Source organism: Athene cunicularia (genome assembly GCF_003259725.1).
Source record: "Athene cunicularia isolate RWA chromosome 1 unlocalized genomic scaffold, athCun1 chr1_part2, whole genome shotgun sequence".
NCBI classification, from domain to species: Eukaryota; Metazoa; Chordata; class Aves; order Strigiformes; family Strigidae; genus Athene; species Athene cunicularia.
In genome coordinates this window covers 660,097-676,869 of record NW_020799092.1, presented here as the reverse complement: position 1 = coordinate 676,869, position 16,773 = coordinate 660,097, and the positions used below count along the sequence as shown (strand labels likewise).

At 45.0% G+C, this 16,773-nt stretch overlaps 1 protein-coding gene across 2 annotated transcripts in view; it reads left to right on the top strand.

The window, feature by feature from the left end:
- Window positions 1-11,707, top strand: part of MYH9 (myosin heavy chain 9) — a 75,574-nt gene extending 63,867 nt beyond the window's left edge. For both annotated transcript variants that reach the window (XM_026863210.1, XM_026863203.1), the window contains 15 exons: window positions 46-190; window positions 707-913; window positions 1,848-1,952; window positions 3,146-3,298; window positions 3,659-3,907; window positions 4,513-4,725; window positions 5,429-5,641; window positions 5,995-6,156; window positions 6,829-6,957; window positions 7,297-7,385; window positions 7,587-7,710; window positions 8,767-8,975; window positions 9,409-9,517; window positions 9,839-10,011; window positions 10,196-11,707. In XM_026863210.1, coding sequence (XP_026719011.1) covers window positions 46-190; window positions 707-913; window positions 1,848-1,952; window positions 3,146-3,298; window positions 3,659-3,907; window positions 4,513-4,725; window positions 5,429-5,641; window positions 5,995-6,156; window positions 6,829-6,957; window positions 7,297-7,385; window positions 7,587-7,710; window positions 8,767-8,975; window positions 9,409-9,517; window positions 9,839-10,011; window positions 10,196-10,313 — 2,398 coding nt within the window. In that variant the 3' untranslated portion in view covers window positions 10,314-11,707. The remainder of the gene's footprint in view (window positions 1-45; window positions 191-706; window positions 914-1,847; window positions 1,953-3,145; window positions 3,299-3,658; window positions 3,908-4,512; window positions 4,726-5,428; window positions 5,642-5,994; window positions 6,157-6,828; window positions 6,958-7,296; window positions 7,386-7,586; window positions 7,711-8,766; window positions 8,976-9,408; window positions 9,518-9,838; window positions 10,012-10,195) is intronic.
- Window positions 11,708-16,773: the final 5,066 nt, after the last annotated feature.

Sequence of the window (16,773 nt, the reverse complement as noted above, 5' to 3'; positions counted from 1 at the left end):
TGATTTGTTTTCTTGGCATCTAAATGGAATTTGTGAATTTTGCAGGTCAAAGAGAGAACAAGAAGTAACAGTTTTGAAGAAGACCCTTGAAGATGAAGCAAAGACTCATGAGGCTCAAATCCAAGAGATGAGGCAAAAACATTCACAGGCTATTGAAGAGCTGGCAGAGCAGTTAGAACAAACCAAACGGGTATGTGGAACAGAAAACACAAGGTCAAAGCAGTCAATCTCCCTGAAATGGTGGCTGCTTTATGACTGTATTAAAGCTGCAGAAAAACATGAAGTGTTCATAATACAAGGCTTCTGATACATGTGCTCTTCTTCCCTTGGTAGATCAGTTTTCATTATAAAGCATGTAGGAAGTTGTTTTAAATAGTCTTGCACCATCAGATTTCAAATTAAAGATTGTACAGTCAACAAGTGCTAGAAGTGAAAAGAATGTCTTGGCTATGCAGTCTAATGTGCCTGATGGGGAAAAAAAGAATGAATGCAACTATCTCCTGTATTGTTTTCTTCTCTGTTCAGTTGTCTCCTGCTTATCAGTAACAGGCTGTTCAAATTGTTTTTTTTCTGAATAAACAGTCTACCACTTAACTGCTAAACATGCAACATTAGCTTGCTTTTTGGAAATAAATGTACTCAGTGGAAGGATCCTGCCTTATCTAAAGTCTAAGGGGTTTTGCTGTGTTTTTTTTCCCCTCTTCAGGTGAAAGCAAATCTTGAAAAAGCAAAACAAGCTCTGGAAAGTGAGAGGGCTGAACTGTCCAATGAGGTGAAGGTTCTTCTGCAGGGCAAAGGGGATGCAGAGCACAAACGGAAAAAGGTAGATGCTCAGCTCCAAGAACTGCAGGTGAAATTTACGGAAGGTGAAAGAGTAAAGACGGAACTGGCTGAGAGGGTTAACAAATTGCAGGTGAGTGGCATGGGTTTTCTTTAGCTTCTGATGCAGCCCAGGGCTAGAGAGAAAAGGTTATAGGATGATACCTCCACATAGCTAGTTCAAAAATCTTCTTCCTCCTGAGGATAAAGTTCCTACAAAAAGCAGATCTCTAGTTTGCTTCCCGATGAGTATGCAAACTCCTTAACTCCTTGTCAGGGCAGGACATTTGGACTGATGTCAGTTATGAGGAGCCTGAGAACGTGAAGTTGCCATATGAATTTTGTAAGCCTTAAAGTATTAGCGTATCTGCTCCCCTTCAACATGAAGCAGTTCGTACAGTACCGTTGTGTAAATATGCAGCTGCTTGTGGACCTAGAGTGGCACTGACAGGCTGATGATTGTGTAACTAATTTGGGAGACAGTATCTTGAAGCTTTTTAATCTGGCTGATGGCGATGAGGGGTAACTTAAGGGTGATGTTGAAATTTTGGGTTTTCTCCTCCTTTCTTCAAGGAGACGACAGAGCATTGTCTTCTGCCTTCTCCTTTATGGAGGGCTGTCATTAAAAGTTGAGCACTGCGGGTATGTGCACTATCTTTTGGAGTGTGAAAATGTAATTTTGAGACTCTGGATATAGTCCTGAAGCAGTATAAAATTGAAGAGAGTTAGTTTAATAGAAGTTTTAAAAATTCTTGCCAGCTGTCTAAAATCTCATATATGCCTTAAAAAAACCAAAACAACCAAAACCAGAAGACTGTTGCAACAGAGGTGATCCCGGGTAAAAATCTCTTTTTGACTTCTCATATTTCATCCCCTGGACTTTGGAAATTACGCATTCATTCCCGAGAGACTACACACATGCCTCACTGTTGAGAGGTGCCTCAGTTTTCACTTTTGGGTTGCTCACCTGTTCCTGGCTTTGTTTTTGCTGATGCATTTAGTAACTGGTACTCTGATCTCTCCTTCAGGTTGAGCTGGACAATGTCACAGGTCTTTTGAACCAGTCTGACAGCAAATCAATCAAATTAGCAAAGGACTTCTCTGCTCTGGAATCACAGCTTCAGGATACACAGGTGAGAGCTTTGGAAGCCAAGGCATCTGTATGTGGTGCAGCCAGTGTCAGTTACAAATTCTTAAAGTGAGAAATCACTCTGGACATCATTAAATACTGGATATACAACACTTCAAAGGATTGAGTCTGGCTGGTTTTTGCTAAGGTGTTATATTGCATGGTATTGAGAGCACTTCTGCAGAAACAAGCTGTTTATCTTCCTTCTGCTTCCTCAGCATGTGGAACATATGTAACTTTCCCTGTCTTACATTTAGAATCTTCCTCTGTCACCTTTCTGCTTGAGAGCTCTTTAATCCTAGAACTGCACTGGAATGCTAGGTCTTCATAGTATTTGACAGGGTTTTTGTGTCTGATATCTGGTGAGTTTGTAAAGTTAAACAAAAAAATTTAATTCCCAGTGGATGTTGGGAAAGTGATAAATTCAAATAATTTGGTATTTTTTTAGGAAAAAATCATGCTTAGTCTTATACTTTGAGATAAAACAACTATTTACAGTTGATAGAATGTGACTCTTTCGATAAAATATGGAGTACTAAGCAAAAGGCTGGAAGGGAAAGGAAGAACATGTCAAACCTCAGATACTAAGTAACCTTGAACAGTCCTTGATGTTCTGTCTACTTATTAATTTTTTAAAAAGATAGTGAACAATAAAAAAACCCCTATGCACTAGTTTGAAGACTGATCTTACTAATCTCTACAGATCCTTCAGCTCAAGCACTGGCAGCATAAGTCAATAAATTTTGTTGGTAAAAGACCAGTGTTTTACAATTCTGTTAAGACCAATGTTGTTTTTAACCATAGTAAGTCCTTTTAGCCTGTTGTCTGTTTCTTCGATACCTGAATATGAGAAAGTCACATAGCAGAGCACAATCATGTTGTTGTTGGAAAAGGTTTTAATGCTTTGTGTGCTACTTGGAGGACTCCAGAAAGGACTGTGGATGGCTTGTGTAGTGAAGTAGCATACTTTAATCATTAGAGTGTATGAGAGAATAGGATCCTTCTGAATATTTTGTTCTATACTGACTCACTGGAAGACAATTATTTAGATTCTGTCTTTGTTTATCTTATCTGTGAAATAAGTTGCATACTTAAACTCAACTTCTAAAGTACTCATTCTGGAGAGAGTGGGTGAGGATTGTGAGCCTATAAAGCCAAGGAACAGTGCTGAATTCCGCTGAGGTATTTGCTTTATAGGAGCTGCTGCAGGAGGAGACTCGCCTAAAACTAAGCCTCAGCACTAAGCTGAAGCAAATGGAGGATGAGAAGAACAGTTTCAAAGAGCAACTAGAAGAAGAGGAGGAGACAAAGAGAAACCTGGAGAAACAGATCTCTATTCTTCAGCAACAGGTACAGAGTCTGCATCCTATAAACCAATTACTTTAGAGAGGAAGCATAAGTGCAGGTCTGTTTTGAGGGGAATAAAATCTAAATGCAGAATTGACTTCTAATAACAGAATCTTTCTGGGAAAGGGTGATCCTGCTGATTTGGTGAGAGACAAAATGAAGAGGTATCTGATGATAATCATATGAATTGCTTGTAGATTTCTATCCAGGAATTCCTTAGGGAATTCAGTCATATATTATTATTTGAGGGGGCAGTATATCTTCAGAAATGAGCAGACTTATTTCCTCAACTTCTGGTGCTGGTAAACTACGTATAGCATTATCTGTGGCTTGGCTTCACATGCAATCTTTTCCCTCCTTAAGGCAACAGATGCAAAGAAGAAGATGGATGATGGTCTGGGCTGCCTTGAGTCGGCAGAGGAAGCCAGGAAGAAGCTGCAGAAGGACTTGGAGAGCTTGAACCAGCGTTTTGAAGAGAAGACAGCTGCATATGACAAACTGGAAAAAACAAAGACCCGCCTGCAGCAAGAGCTGGATGACCTCACTGTGGACCTGGATCATCAGCGGCAGATTGTTTCCAACCTAGAGAAGAAACAGAAGAAGTTTGATCAGGTATGACTTCAGTCACTGGGCATTCAGTAGGTGCATTTTATTATAGAATCACAGAATGGTTCGGGTTGGAAGGGACCTTAAAGTTCCAACCCTCCTGCCATGGTCAGGGACACCTTCCACTAGACCAGGTTGCTCAAAGCCCCATCCAACCTGGCCTTGTTAATAGGTTTGCTTTAAGAATACCAAGCAATGCTGCTTGGAGAAGGTATATTTATTTCCAAGGCATAGCATATAGAGTGGATAAATAAGCTTTCAGAGAAGTAAATTAATTCTGTTCCATGCATAAGAAGTTTAGTGATGCTCTTTTTCCCACAGAGAACATTTATATCAAAACCATGATCAAGTTCAAAGCATTGTTTGCAGACCATCTTTGAGAGAAAGTTAGAAGTAATAGGCTGGAGGTCTAGGGAATCAGACATTTGTTCATTTGACATCAGCAGTTATTAAAGATGGGATGGCATGCTTCATTTTTTGAAGCTGCATTTTCTTGGTTCCTTCTATCCATGGCAGAACACTGTTAAGAAGGCAGTAATGAACAGATGCATGTTTACCTTGTTAGAAAATTGTCAGTAATTTCTCAGAATACTCTTGCTCTGCTCTTGTAGCTTTTGGCCGAGGAGAAGAACATCTCTGCCAAGTATGCAGAAGAACGGGACCGTGCTGAGGCAGAAGCCCGTGAGAAGGAGACTAAGGCCCTCTCCCTGGCCAGAGCCCTGGAAGAAGCCATAGAGCAGAAAGCTGAGCTGGAACGAATCAACAAGCAGTTCCGTGCAGAGATGGAAGACCTGATGAGTTCCAAGGATGATGTTGGGAAAAGTGTAAGCATGAAGTTAAAATACCTAGGCAAGAAATGTCACCCAGGTGATACTGGTTTTTTAATACTGCAAAAAGCTTATGCTACTGTGAACACAGAAATGTAGTAGATGATACTGGACACATTGTGAGTTTGTGAATGTTATGTTTGTATTACATTAGTAAGCAGGAAAGATGGGTTGGAAAAGCCTGGAAATGATCTAAACAAAGTATGGGCAAACTGAAAGTTAACTGGTGGTGTTGTGACAGAGATGAACCTATGATGTGAGCTTGATATGTAAAATACAGGCATTAGCCAGACAATGGAAGACAGTAACCCCAATATTTCAAGACAAAGAATTTTAGGATAAGCAGGAAGGAAATGAAAAAATTCAGAGGCTAAATGTATTTTCTTGAATTTTGTCAGAACCAGAGGTGTCCAGCTCTGGTAAGTCTGCAGTAGGCCAGGACCGGGCTAACAAATGCTTTTCTCTTTCTCCTCACCACCACACACAGATGATCAGAACTAATAGGTAATTGTGATTCATAGCAGCAGCTTGCAGGTATGTGAGCAGCTGACTTTGAGGGGTATCTCTGCCCTAATACAGGGGACAGATGCAGTGTTCTTGTACTCCATCTTATGTGAGTGGCTGTTCTTAGACGTTTTTGTTCTTAGGTGAAATTGTCTGAAGTCTTTGAGGAAACTTCATGTGTGGTACTGTGCTGTAGGTCCATGAGCTGGAGAAGGCTAAGCGAGCCCTGGAGCAGCAGGTGGAGGAGATGAAGACACAGCTAGAAGAATTGGAGGATGAACTGCAGGCCACAGAGGATGCCAAACTGCGGCTAGAAGTGAACCAACAGGCCATGAAGGCACAGTTTGACCGGGACCTCCAGGGACGTGATGAACAGAATGAAGAGAAGAAAAAACAGCTGATTAGACAAGTAAGAACTGCTCTGTAAATCCTGAAAGTGTTCTGGCACAAAGGCACTTGTGTCCAAAGATGGTTAGACAGGTAGTGCCAATCCACAGATTCTTGTTAATGGTAACTCTCCAGGCAGCGCTGCAAAGCTGTGAGAGACTTCCCCCCTTGTGTGCATGATTGTTCAAACAGCCTTTGTCTATCAAAGGAACCTGTGTAGCCTTATTAGTGAGGAATGTTAGCCCTGTCCCCCACCAAGAAGAATGAAAACAAGTCACATGCTTGCATTTATGTATAGTTTGAAAGAGGGGTGTGAAAACTGGCTGTTGGGAAACCAGAGAGCTGAAATGCGGATGTCTGTATTTCTCCATACAGGTGCGGGAGATGGAAGTGGAATTGGAAGATGAACGAAAACAGCGCTCTATGGCTGTGGCTGCCAGGAAGAAGCTAGAGATGGACCTGAAGGATTTGGAAAGCCATATAGATACTGCTAACAAGAATCGTGACGAAGCCATCAAGCAGCTCCGCAAACTGCAGGTGAGATGCTGCAACTGTTTTGGCTGTCAGTGTAGAGCATTTACCCAGCAAAATGGGATACAAGATTTCACCTCATGAGAACCATGCATCAGTGTCACAAGAGCAGGAGAACCTTGAAGCATTTTACTGTGAAAGATTTCTTGGCATTTCAAATACCTTTCTACCCCCATCTGCCTGTTTAACTCGCTGGGAGATAAGCTGTAGGGAAAGTCAACTCTAGTGCTTGCCTCGGGTCGGTGGTTTTGGAAAGGATTATGGAGCTGTAAAGCTAGAGGGACTTAAACACCACTTAGGCCTTCTCCTGCCCCAAGACAGGTCTGTTACGCCTTTGTAATTCCTACAGATATTTTGTCTGATCTTAGGTAAAACTCCAGATTCTCCCTAGGTTATCCATTCCACTGCTTCACTGGAAAGCTCCCTGGACCCTCCCTTCTCCCTGACAAGATTTTCTTTTTGCCTGAAATTTAATTGTTCCTGTTTGCTTCCATTACGCTTTCTCTTTGTTACTTGTGAAATGGGAAAAGGATGGTTCCTTTTCTTTCTACAGCAACCTTTTTGATAGCTGAAGATTAATGAATCCCTGTTGCATTTTCCCTCTCCATACTTCCTGTAAGATAAACAAACCCAGTTTGGATGCTCTGAAATTAATCCTTTTTTGTTCTCCCTTTTCAGGCACAAATGAAGGATTACATGCGGGAACTGGAAGACACACGTACTTCCAGAGAAGAGATCTTGGCACAGGCCAAAGAAAATGAGAAGAAGTTGAAGAGCATGGAGGCAGAGATGATCCAGTTGCAGGAGGTAATGGAATATGCTTGCAAGTCAAGGGCTTGTTCATTTTCTTTGGCTAAGAACCAAGTGTTGCAGTGTAAGCTGGAGTGGTTATTTCCTTTCCTTTGTACTTTTTGCTCTGCTCAAATACAAAGTCCACTCAAAATGCAGAATTTAGCCCTTTCTTGACAGATGTGACAGGACTGTGCAAAACAAAGGAAACTGGGGTGGGAGGGGAACAGACCATGACTTACAATTGTCTGTATCTAGCTAGAGACCATATCACCCATTACCAGTAACTACTTTTTTCTATGTTGCATTAATTGGTAGCTTCTCACTGAATCACTGACTGTCTCATTTTCATTCCAGGAACTTGCAGCCGCTGAACGTGCCAAGCGCCAGGCCCAGCAAGAAAGAGATGAGCTGGCTGATGAGATAGCCAACAACAGTGGTAAAGGGTGAGTAATGTTCCCTGTTTAAGGGTGGAGGAGCTGGTTTGAGAAAATACTTTGCAGGTTGTTGTTCTTAGTAAACTGCAGCATGTGCTCTATCCTCTCTGCTCTTGAAAAACTGAGCTTATTTTGTAAAATTAGAAGTAGTGAGCTTTCCCCAAAGCATTAATGGTGCCAATGTTACTTTAATACTTCTGTGTCCTATAGGGCATTGGCCATGGAGGAAAAGAGACGCCTGGAGGCCCGGATAGCTCAGCTGGAGGAGGAGTTAGAAGAAGAACAGGGCAACACAGAGATAATCAATGATCGGCTCAAGAAAGCAAATCTTCAGGTACTTATTCAGGCTGCATGTGCCTGTAGGGGCTCTCTAGTCTGTAAATTGTCAAACTGCGCTCTGAGTAATGCCAGCTGCTGCTTTGTGTACAGTACAGTCCCTCAAAAGTCCATAGATGTGAGCAAGATGAAACACCTGAATACCACACTAGAGGAAAATAGGGTGGGCAGTCACTTGGACTCATGTTAACTCACTAGTTTTGATCATTTAAATCATTGGGTACATGGAACAGTCTCTGAAGCTTATAAAAAAGGGACTGAGAGAGGGTTTTTTTTCCTGTTTTTAAAGGATTGAGAAAGATGATCTTTAGCATGCTGCTCCAACTTGGCATGGTGAACAGTGCCACAATGTTTGGAAAATGATGTTTCTGCTGGTTCTATGCTTCTTCAAATGGACTAACCATATGGAATTTGTTAGGCTGCTATAGAAACCACGGTCTTAATCTGCCTGTTTTCTGCAGTATTTTATCTGCCTGACTTTGAGAGACAGGCTTGTTGGGTTTTTTAGCTCTCCAAAGCCAAGGAGCTAGACTGGTGCTTTTCCAAATGGCTTGTTCACTCTGATGGCTGAGAGCATAGTCTCTACTTGGTTGACTGTCCCTGGCTTGGAAGTGGACTGAGTTCTTGCCCTTTCATCTTTGAAAGTCAGTATTTTTAGGCTGCTTCTTTGTAGTGGAAGTAGACAGCAAAAAAGCAATAAATCAGTAAAGCACACATATTGGATCCACTTGCCTCAGGATTTTTGTAATTCACTGAGACTGATAATTACTGAGTTAAGTGCCAAACCGTGGCCTTCACCCCAGAGAGCATTGTACATGATTGTCAAATTTAGCCCCAAGAGGCAGTTGATAAGTCTGTTATTCAAGGAATTACTTTGAAAATCTGGGTAAACTAAGATACTTTGAGAAGTGCCCTGCCTATATCCAGCTCCCTCTGCATCAGAGTTATTCCAGGTATTCAGCTCACCCTGAGGGTCCTTCCTCTTTGTGCCTCTGAGGAATAAATAGGCCTTTCAGGCTGGAGCACTCGATATGCTGAGTACTTCTCTCTGCAGATTGATCAGATGAATGCCGACCTGAATGCTGAGCGCAGCAACGCACAGAAGAATGAGAACGCTCGCCAGCAGATGGAGCGCCAGAACAAGGAGCTGAAGCTTAAACTGCAGGAGATGGAGAGTGCAGTGAAGTCCAAGTACAAGGCTACCATCACAGCCTTGGAAGCAAAGATAGCGCAGCTGGAAGAGCAGTTGGACATGGAGACAAAGTATGTCCTAGGAGAAGCTCCTTCTGTTTTACAAGCCTCCACCCACTCTGGCATTTTAAGCTCTTCTGAACAAATTCTGATTTGTCCAAGTGAGGGCTTCATGCTATGTGTACTAGGTAGTACAGAAGTAAGATCTTGGTAAACCTTTCTTGTTTTCTACTGCAGCAACTTCTAGCTTCTTCCAGACATAACCGTTCCTAAAACTGCAGCTGTAATACACTTGCTGCCACTCTGTAGCTTCAAGACAGGTCATATCTGTGTGATATCAGTGCCTTTTGGTCATTTCTGGGAAACAGTGCCTCCCATCCCCTTTTTTTCTGAGTTAGGAGGACTTTTGCTCTCTTCCTTATTTCTAACTTTCCCAAGTCATATCATCTTATTGGGGACAATGGGAGATAAATTCTTGTCTGAGCTTCACTGTATTTCTGTGTAGGGAGCGCCAGGCTGCCAGCAAGCAGGTGCGCCGCGCTGAGAAGAAGCTGAAAGACATCTTGCTGCAGGTGGATGATGAGAGGCGTAATGCTGAGCAGTTCAAAGATCAGGTGTGTATCGTTACCTGGAGCATTGGTGAGCTTTCTGGTGGGAGGATTTTCTTTCTATGGATAAAGGCATCATTTGCATGTAAGAGGGCTCTAGCATTGCCTTCCTATGGATATCTCTTCTTTTCCCTCATGTAATAATCATAAGATGACACAGGTGAAAATGTAATGCTTTTAAGTAAAAGACTGGCGCTGTCAAGCCCTAGACATCTCCCTTCAGAAAGGGAAGAGGGGGCTTCAGAAACTCTGCTTTTTGCTATGCTAACTACTGTGCTGTATTTCTGGGGCAATGTCGATCTCTTCTTCACTCCCTTCCACGCTCAGGCGGACAAGGCAAACATGCGCTTGAAGCAGCTGAAACGCCAGCTTGAGGAAGCAGAAGAGGAGGCCCAGCGAGCCAACGCGTGCCGTAGGAAGCTCCAGCGTGAGCTGGAGGATGCCACTGAGACAGCTGATGCAATGAATAGAGAAGTCAGCTCTCTGAAGAGCAAACTCAGGTAAGGGAGCATTTTGTGCAATACCTTGGCAGCCAGTCTAGCATAGTCTTGCTGTAACTGCCCTCAGCAGCAACTTCCCACAGCAAGCAGTGTGGCCAGGTACTTCCCTACTTCTTTCCAGAGCCTGCCCTGTCCGAGTTCAGTGAAACCTTGTGTTGCTGACATACTGTCTGTCCTTCCCTAGGCGCGGGGACCTGCCGTTTGTTGTGACACGTCGAATGGTCAGGAAGGGTACAGGAGAGTGCTCTGATGAGGAAGTGGACGGCAAGGCAGATGCTGGTGATGCCAAAGCTACTGAATAAGTCCTCCCATTTGGCCCAGGTTACATGTGATGGAGTGACCCATCCACCTCCCCTCTTCCACTGGACTTGCAGCAAACCCTCTCCTCCTAAATTGGCTGGGGATCAGCAGAGCAAGCCCAGCTCTGTGTATCTGGAGCCATTGGGCATCTGTGTTTCTAGTTTCCTCCTCTTTCCAGTTTCCTAACCCTCTTTGTATTTAATGCCAAAGAGTCGGGGCTCTGAAATCTGACCAGCAGTTTGGCCATTACAAAGGCCTGTAGAACTGTCTGTGCCATGTCTGCTGGTGAATCCTTACACAGTTTGGAGGGAGTGGGGTTAGGGAAAGACTGTTTTCTCTGTAAATCTCCTTTTGTCTTCAGTTCTAGCTGCAGGGAAGCTCCTTCCTGTATTCTTTCCCCTCTCTCTTTGTTTGCTTTTGGCAATCATGTTCAGTGACCTCAGACTTTTGCCTCTTTCAATCTGCCCACCCACAAGGTTTGGGAGCAGTTTCAGGAAAAACGGTGTGCTTTGGCCCTGGCAATTGCCCTTTCTTCTTTTGCATGTTTCCAGGGAGGGGTGAAGTGGGAAGCTCCTCTTGGGAACAGTTACCTGGAGGACTTGCCAAAGTTGTCTTTTTTTCTTTTTTTTTTTCCTCTTATTCTTACTGTCTGGACAGATCTCTGAAGTGCAATGATGTCCTGTTAGGTCTCTGCCTCTGAGTGGTTTCATCTAAGGTAGTGTGGATGTTAATGACAGGCTGGGGAAGCAGAGCAATGTCCTTGTGCTTGTCTGAGAATCTCTGGGGGACCAAATATATTTAATGGTAATAGACAGAATTTAGGGGAATTTAATAGGGTAATGGGCAGGGGGTGGGGGGGATAATGGAAGGGAAATCCCTCTTTTATTGACATGTCCAAGCCTCTTGCACCTGCTCTGTAACCAGGGGTTGGGATTAGTTATTGTGCACCATTGACTAAGAGTATATCAAAAACCCTTTAATCTGCACAGATATATGTAAGGCCTTTGTATCTCTCGTAATAAGTAATTAAAAAAAAAATAAAGGTCTTTATCACTGCCTTTCTATTGGGACCATGGTTATATATAGATAGTCTTTACTTTTCTACACCATACACTGGTTGCTGGATTTACCTGTATTCTTAACCATATTGTATATGCTGCATTTAGACCTACTTATGAGCGAAGTAAAAATAATTAAATATGAAGCACCATACTGTATGCCTGAAGCACTCTAAATGCAGGAGCCTCGTGTCCCAATTGCTGTCACAAAAAAAAATAATTTTTTTTATATAATAAAAGTGCCTTAGCATATGCCTCAGCTGTGTGTCACCACTACAGTCGGTTTACTGGTGCTCCACTGATGTTACCAATAAAGGTTATCCATGTGCTGCAGTCCATGTGTGTCTGTTGCCATTCCCTCCTTCTCTCGGTGCAGTGCAGACCGTACGTGTCTTCTCTAGAGGTAGCCGCTGTGGTGTCAGAGCATCAGCCATCCCTGTCAGCAGCGCTGCAGACCCCCTGCTGTGGGGTGGCTTTCTGGAGTGGTGGTGCAGTACCCTTGGTGCATCACCATGTTGGCTGGCCATGGCCAACACTGGGGATGGTGGAGGAAGATAATGTACCTTGTTTGTGTGCTTTCAGAGTGTTACCTGGTCAAAACGTCAGGCTGGAAATTTGAGCCAAGCTAGTTCTGTTCTTGGCCTGAAGATGGTATTTTTAAATTTGTAACTAACAACTGTGCAAACAGACTCTCTTTGCTTTTATTTTCAGTCTCTGGAGTCACTGGAAGGTAAGGTTAGTGGAGGAGGTGATAGATATGTTCCATCTTCCATCTTGTTCCCAGGAAACCTACTTTTTGTTACATTTTTGTTAGAAATTGAGTAAGGTAGTTGTGGCTGTCTTCCTCTCTTGGTTTGTGGCCACTTAAGCTGTCCCAAGGTACTCCTGTGTTCTGATGCTACAGCCATGGCATAAAAAGCTAGTGTGACACCAACACCTGATAACTGTACCCTCATCCCTGGCATCCCGGGTTGGCAGAGTATAAACCTGCTTCTGATTTAGAAGTTGCGGTTGGGGCTGGGTCAGACCAGGAATTGCTGGTGTTCACCCTGAGGGGCTATGTGTAGCCCACAAGTGCTGCTGCCAAGGCCAGTGCTGGCAAACAAGGATCAGGGAGGGTGCAGCTTGGAGTTAAATCCCTTCTCAGGAGAGCACATGCGTCTACCCTAAGGGTGGGATTTCTGTCTAAGCAAATGTTGAAAGCAGAACAAGTCTTCTCATTAAGAAACTTCAGTGTAGGTAGAAGTTAAAAAAAAAGAAAAAGGGGGGGTGCAGGGATGTGCAGAAGGAGGAAGTATGAAGAATTGCCATATGCTGCTGTGCGAGTGTCTGATCACGTTAAGGGGTCAGTGGGAGCATGAACAACTTTTGATGCTGTGTTACACAGGCTACAGCTTTTGAAAGCCTGGACTGGGATTAATGCATGAAGGGATGTGTCTGTGGTGCCTGGAATACGGGCACTGCTGTGCTGATATCAGACAGGACTGGGGGTTGCTCTTGTTTGGGAGTTCACTGGTTTGGATACTTCGATACTTTTCCAGAGCGTTTTGCAGAATCACATAGGGTATCTTTGTGAACAGCATGCACTTTAAATTACATTAAAATTGCTTTCCTATCATAGGATCACCCTGAAACAAGACTGGCTGGCCAGGCACTGCTGTGATACAGAACAGCACTGCCATGGCACTGGTGTGCTGACCCTTTATAGCTTGGGCTGCTCTCTGTGCCCTTTGCATTGCTGTGTGTGAGCTGATGCGCAGCTTGGATACAGCTCTGTCCTGTGCAAGATGGAAAGAGACTTGTGTCTTTTTTTTCCACTGGCACAGTACTTTCCTTCAATTTTCCATCTCTTTGTGCATCCCCATGGAACGGCCAAAATTAGTTTCCACAGATTTTTCCACTTTGCAGAGTGTAACGCTGAGCTAGCAAGTTCTCGTGGCTCCAGGCTAGTTGTTCTTCTGTGGATCTCCAGAGCTCCTAAATGCTTCACACAGGTTTCCCTGTGATGTCAGGGATGGTCTGAGTAGGTGAGTGGTTACAAATGCTGTAATAATCAAGAGTGGTCAGGAGATAGGCCCTGCAAGAGAGTTGTTCCTGGAAGTTGGTGCTGGAGCTCTGTTGGTTCCCTGCAAGATCCAGCCTTGGAGCTGATTCCATCATAAGGGCCTGAATGAGAGGAAGCATATAGAGTTTCAAAAGATGCAAGAGCCAACGGTAAAATTGATTTCAGACATTCCTGTCCCTGCACGGGACCATTGTGCTGGCATGAAGGATCTGTAAACTAGATCATTAAATATAATCACCCAGGCCTCAGAGCAGCTTTGAGTGATCTGAAACTAAAATGCAGGCTGCTGCCACCCAACCGGAGACCAGCAAGCAACAGGCCCTAGGGGCATTTAAAACATTACTTTTTGGCTTGTGGCTGTCCAGGAGCATCCCTCTGTGCAGATGCACAGCCTGCTTAGTGTGCTTGGTGAGGGCAGGAAGCACTGGAGGTGGTGTGGGTCACCCATCCTGGATGGCTACAGGGCTTGTCTGGAAGCCCAGCCCAGTTCTGAAAGCTGCTCAGACTGGTATGGAGAGGCTTTGTCCCAACCCTGCTGGCGGGATCCCAGCTGTGTTGCTTTCCCTGAAGAGCCCACATGCAAACTTTGCTGGAGGCTTGTCCTTTTGAACCTTGTTTCCAAGCACAGCCAGAGATATTCCAAGTTCCAGGACAGATAGCTAATACTAGTAGATAACTGCTGACTGGACCTAGTTTTTCCTTCACCTGATGCTCCAGCAGTGGGAGCAAAAGCAGAAGGAAAAGGAGTTAAAAAAACCCAAACTGCTCCAATCCTAGATTTGTGACTCTCCCATCCTCACTACCATTTTGAGCCAACATGGCCGAGCAAAACAAACAGCTGAGCAGCAGTGCAGCAAGAGGAGAAGAAAAACGTGAAATGCCTCAAGCGATGATGGTCTGGCATGTGAGAGAAGGGCTGGAATCCCTGCTCAAGCCAGCTCCCTGCAGTGGGGCAGCTGCCCTCATCAAGATTGGTGAGGGCTAGGCTATGGCACTTCCAATTCAGGTAAAAGGTGCAGACAAGGGCATTTTAAAAGTCCATTAGGTAAAAGTACGGTCACTCTTTGGACCGGGTAATCATGTAGCTGTGTATGAGGAGCATTTAAGGCAGGCTGCCTTCTCCACTCACCTGTGGCAGCTGAGGATGTGTGCAGGCAGCAGAAGTCTATGGGATGCGGTGCTGCCTGGATGTACATGTGCACTGCCGAGAGCTCTGCCACAGAGGTTTCTCTATTGCTCAGCTCTCCCAGCCCTAAGGAAGAATGAAGGAAGAAATGAAGAACTGATGATGATGGAGTGGCTGGCCTCACAATGCTGTGTTACTCATAATGTGGCTGTATGCTGCTAATTAATCTGGAATTATACTGTGAATGGCTTCATTCACAGCCTTAATTGACTTTGGAAATTGTGCAGAACCTCATGGAAGAGGGTGTTATGCAGGGTGTATCACTCAGGATAAAGGGATTGCTTCCTTAGGTTCCTTTTTAGGAGAGGAGCCATCATTCAAATCCCTGACTTTGTGTAAGGCTGAGGATAAAGTGGGGCTCTGTAGCCAGAGGAGGTCTCACTGGAGACAAAGTACCAGTGGAGGTGACTGGTGGTGATCAGCTGAGAGATTTGCCTAGATGCAGCTAGATGCTGAATTGTGTAGCCAAGAGATGCGCTGACCAGCTGGCCCTGTGGGGCAGCCTACGCCATCCTTGTGGGTGAAGTGATGACTTGATGGAGGAGAAAAAAGGAGGGGTAAAAAAAAAACCCCACCAACCTTTCTTTGAGATGTGATCAAAGAATTTTGCTTCCTTCTCTTCATTCCCACTGTATCCAGGGAAACTTGTCCCTGTGTTGCCTTATAAAAGCATTGCACCAGAGCTGAGCCCACCTTTCACTTTTCCTCCCCCAAACTCCTGTCACTGAGCGCTCCTGGTGTGACAGCAAGGGAAACATCCTTCCTCCTAGCCCAGGCTGTTCACTCCCAGAACTCTTCTTTCAATCCTGGGCTGTCCCTGGGCCTTGAGAGGACCCTGGGAAAACTTCACAGCCCTGCAGGCTGCTGAATGGATGCAGCCTCCCCAGGCTGCCCTGTGGCCAGCCGGCACATATCAAAAGCTTGTTTCGTTTCCTCCTCAGCACTTCCCCCATGGGAGCTGAGAGGGGTTTGGGGGCTGCGCGCATTTTGCCCACACTGCAAAATTCATCCTGCATTGGACCCGGTTCTTTCAGACCCGGTTTCTGCCTCCCAAAGCCTCCCCTGCAGCTGGTGTAGGTGTGAGGAGCTCATCTCTGGAGGAGAGATCAATTTCAGCCTCAAGAAAGGTTCTCGGCTTGCTTAAGAAGTGCTAATGTCTCTAGGAACTGCTGCAGGTTTTGCAGCAGAGGTTTTAATGAGGTAACACACAGCACAATTTGCTGTGCAGGCTCTTGATCTTTTCTGCTGTCGATGTGATTGTGTTGCACAGTTTGCAGTGAGCCAGCTCATCGTTTTTGGAAGGACAAGGCACCCAGCTGTCTTGCCCTGATGTGTCCTTGTGGGTAAAGCATGGATAAAGCTCTTGATCAGCTTTTGCTTGAGGCCCAGCTCACACTTTCCTTCTCACTTGGGAAGTTTCTGGGAGGCGACTTCAAGGACATGGCTTATGCACCAGCAAGGATCTGCAGTTTTGGAACTGAACTGCAGTGGGACCCCACATAAGGAAAGGTGCCAGGTTTGCACTGTCCATGTTTACTTGGGCTCTTGCTGTGAAGCTGAACGGAGTTTATCTGCTCCACAACCCCTCTCCTTTGCTAAGGGAAGTGCTCACCTCTCTGCTGCAGCCAGGGAGTTTGGTTCAGAGGAGAGATGGCCAGGGCAGCTGGCAGGCCTGTTCCACTGAAGGGTAACGTTCAGCATATCTACAATGTAGGAAGAAATCTACACGAAGAATAAAACCTCAGCTACCCTAGAGGTCATTTGCCTGCACCGCTTCCCCAGGCAGAAGGTGAGAAAACCAGAACTGTTTGAATAGAAAAGCTGGTGCAGTGGCAGGGATAAGCGCCTGAATTTGTGGGGCTGGCTGATGCAGGGCACCCGGCCCCGCTGCCACCGGTGGAAGCATCAGGGCACGGATGGGACCAGCACAGGTGCTCCAGCAGCTGAGGCTAAGGTGCCATGTGCAGCGTGGCCTCCAGGGCGGGTCCTCTCCTCCCAGGGCATAGCACAGTCCTGGTGTAGCTTTGGGGGGACACTGAGGATGAGCAAAGCCTGGCACCGTGTCCCTGTGAAGGGACACGACTTGTTTGCTTTGGGCAGCAGATGAATGAGGGTTAGGGTGAAAATCATGGAGGCTGGATTGCAGTTTATCT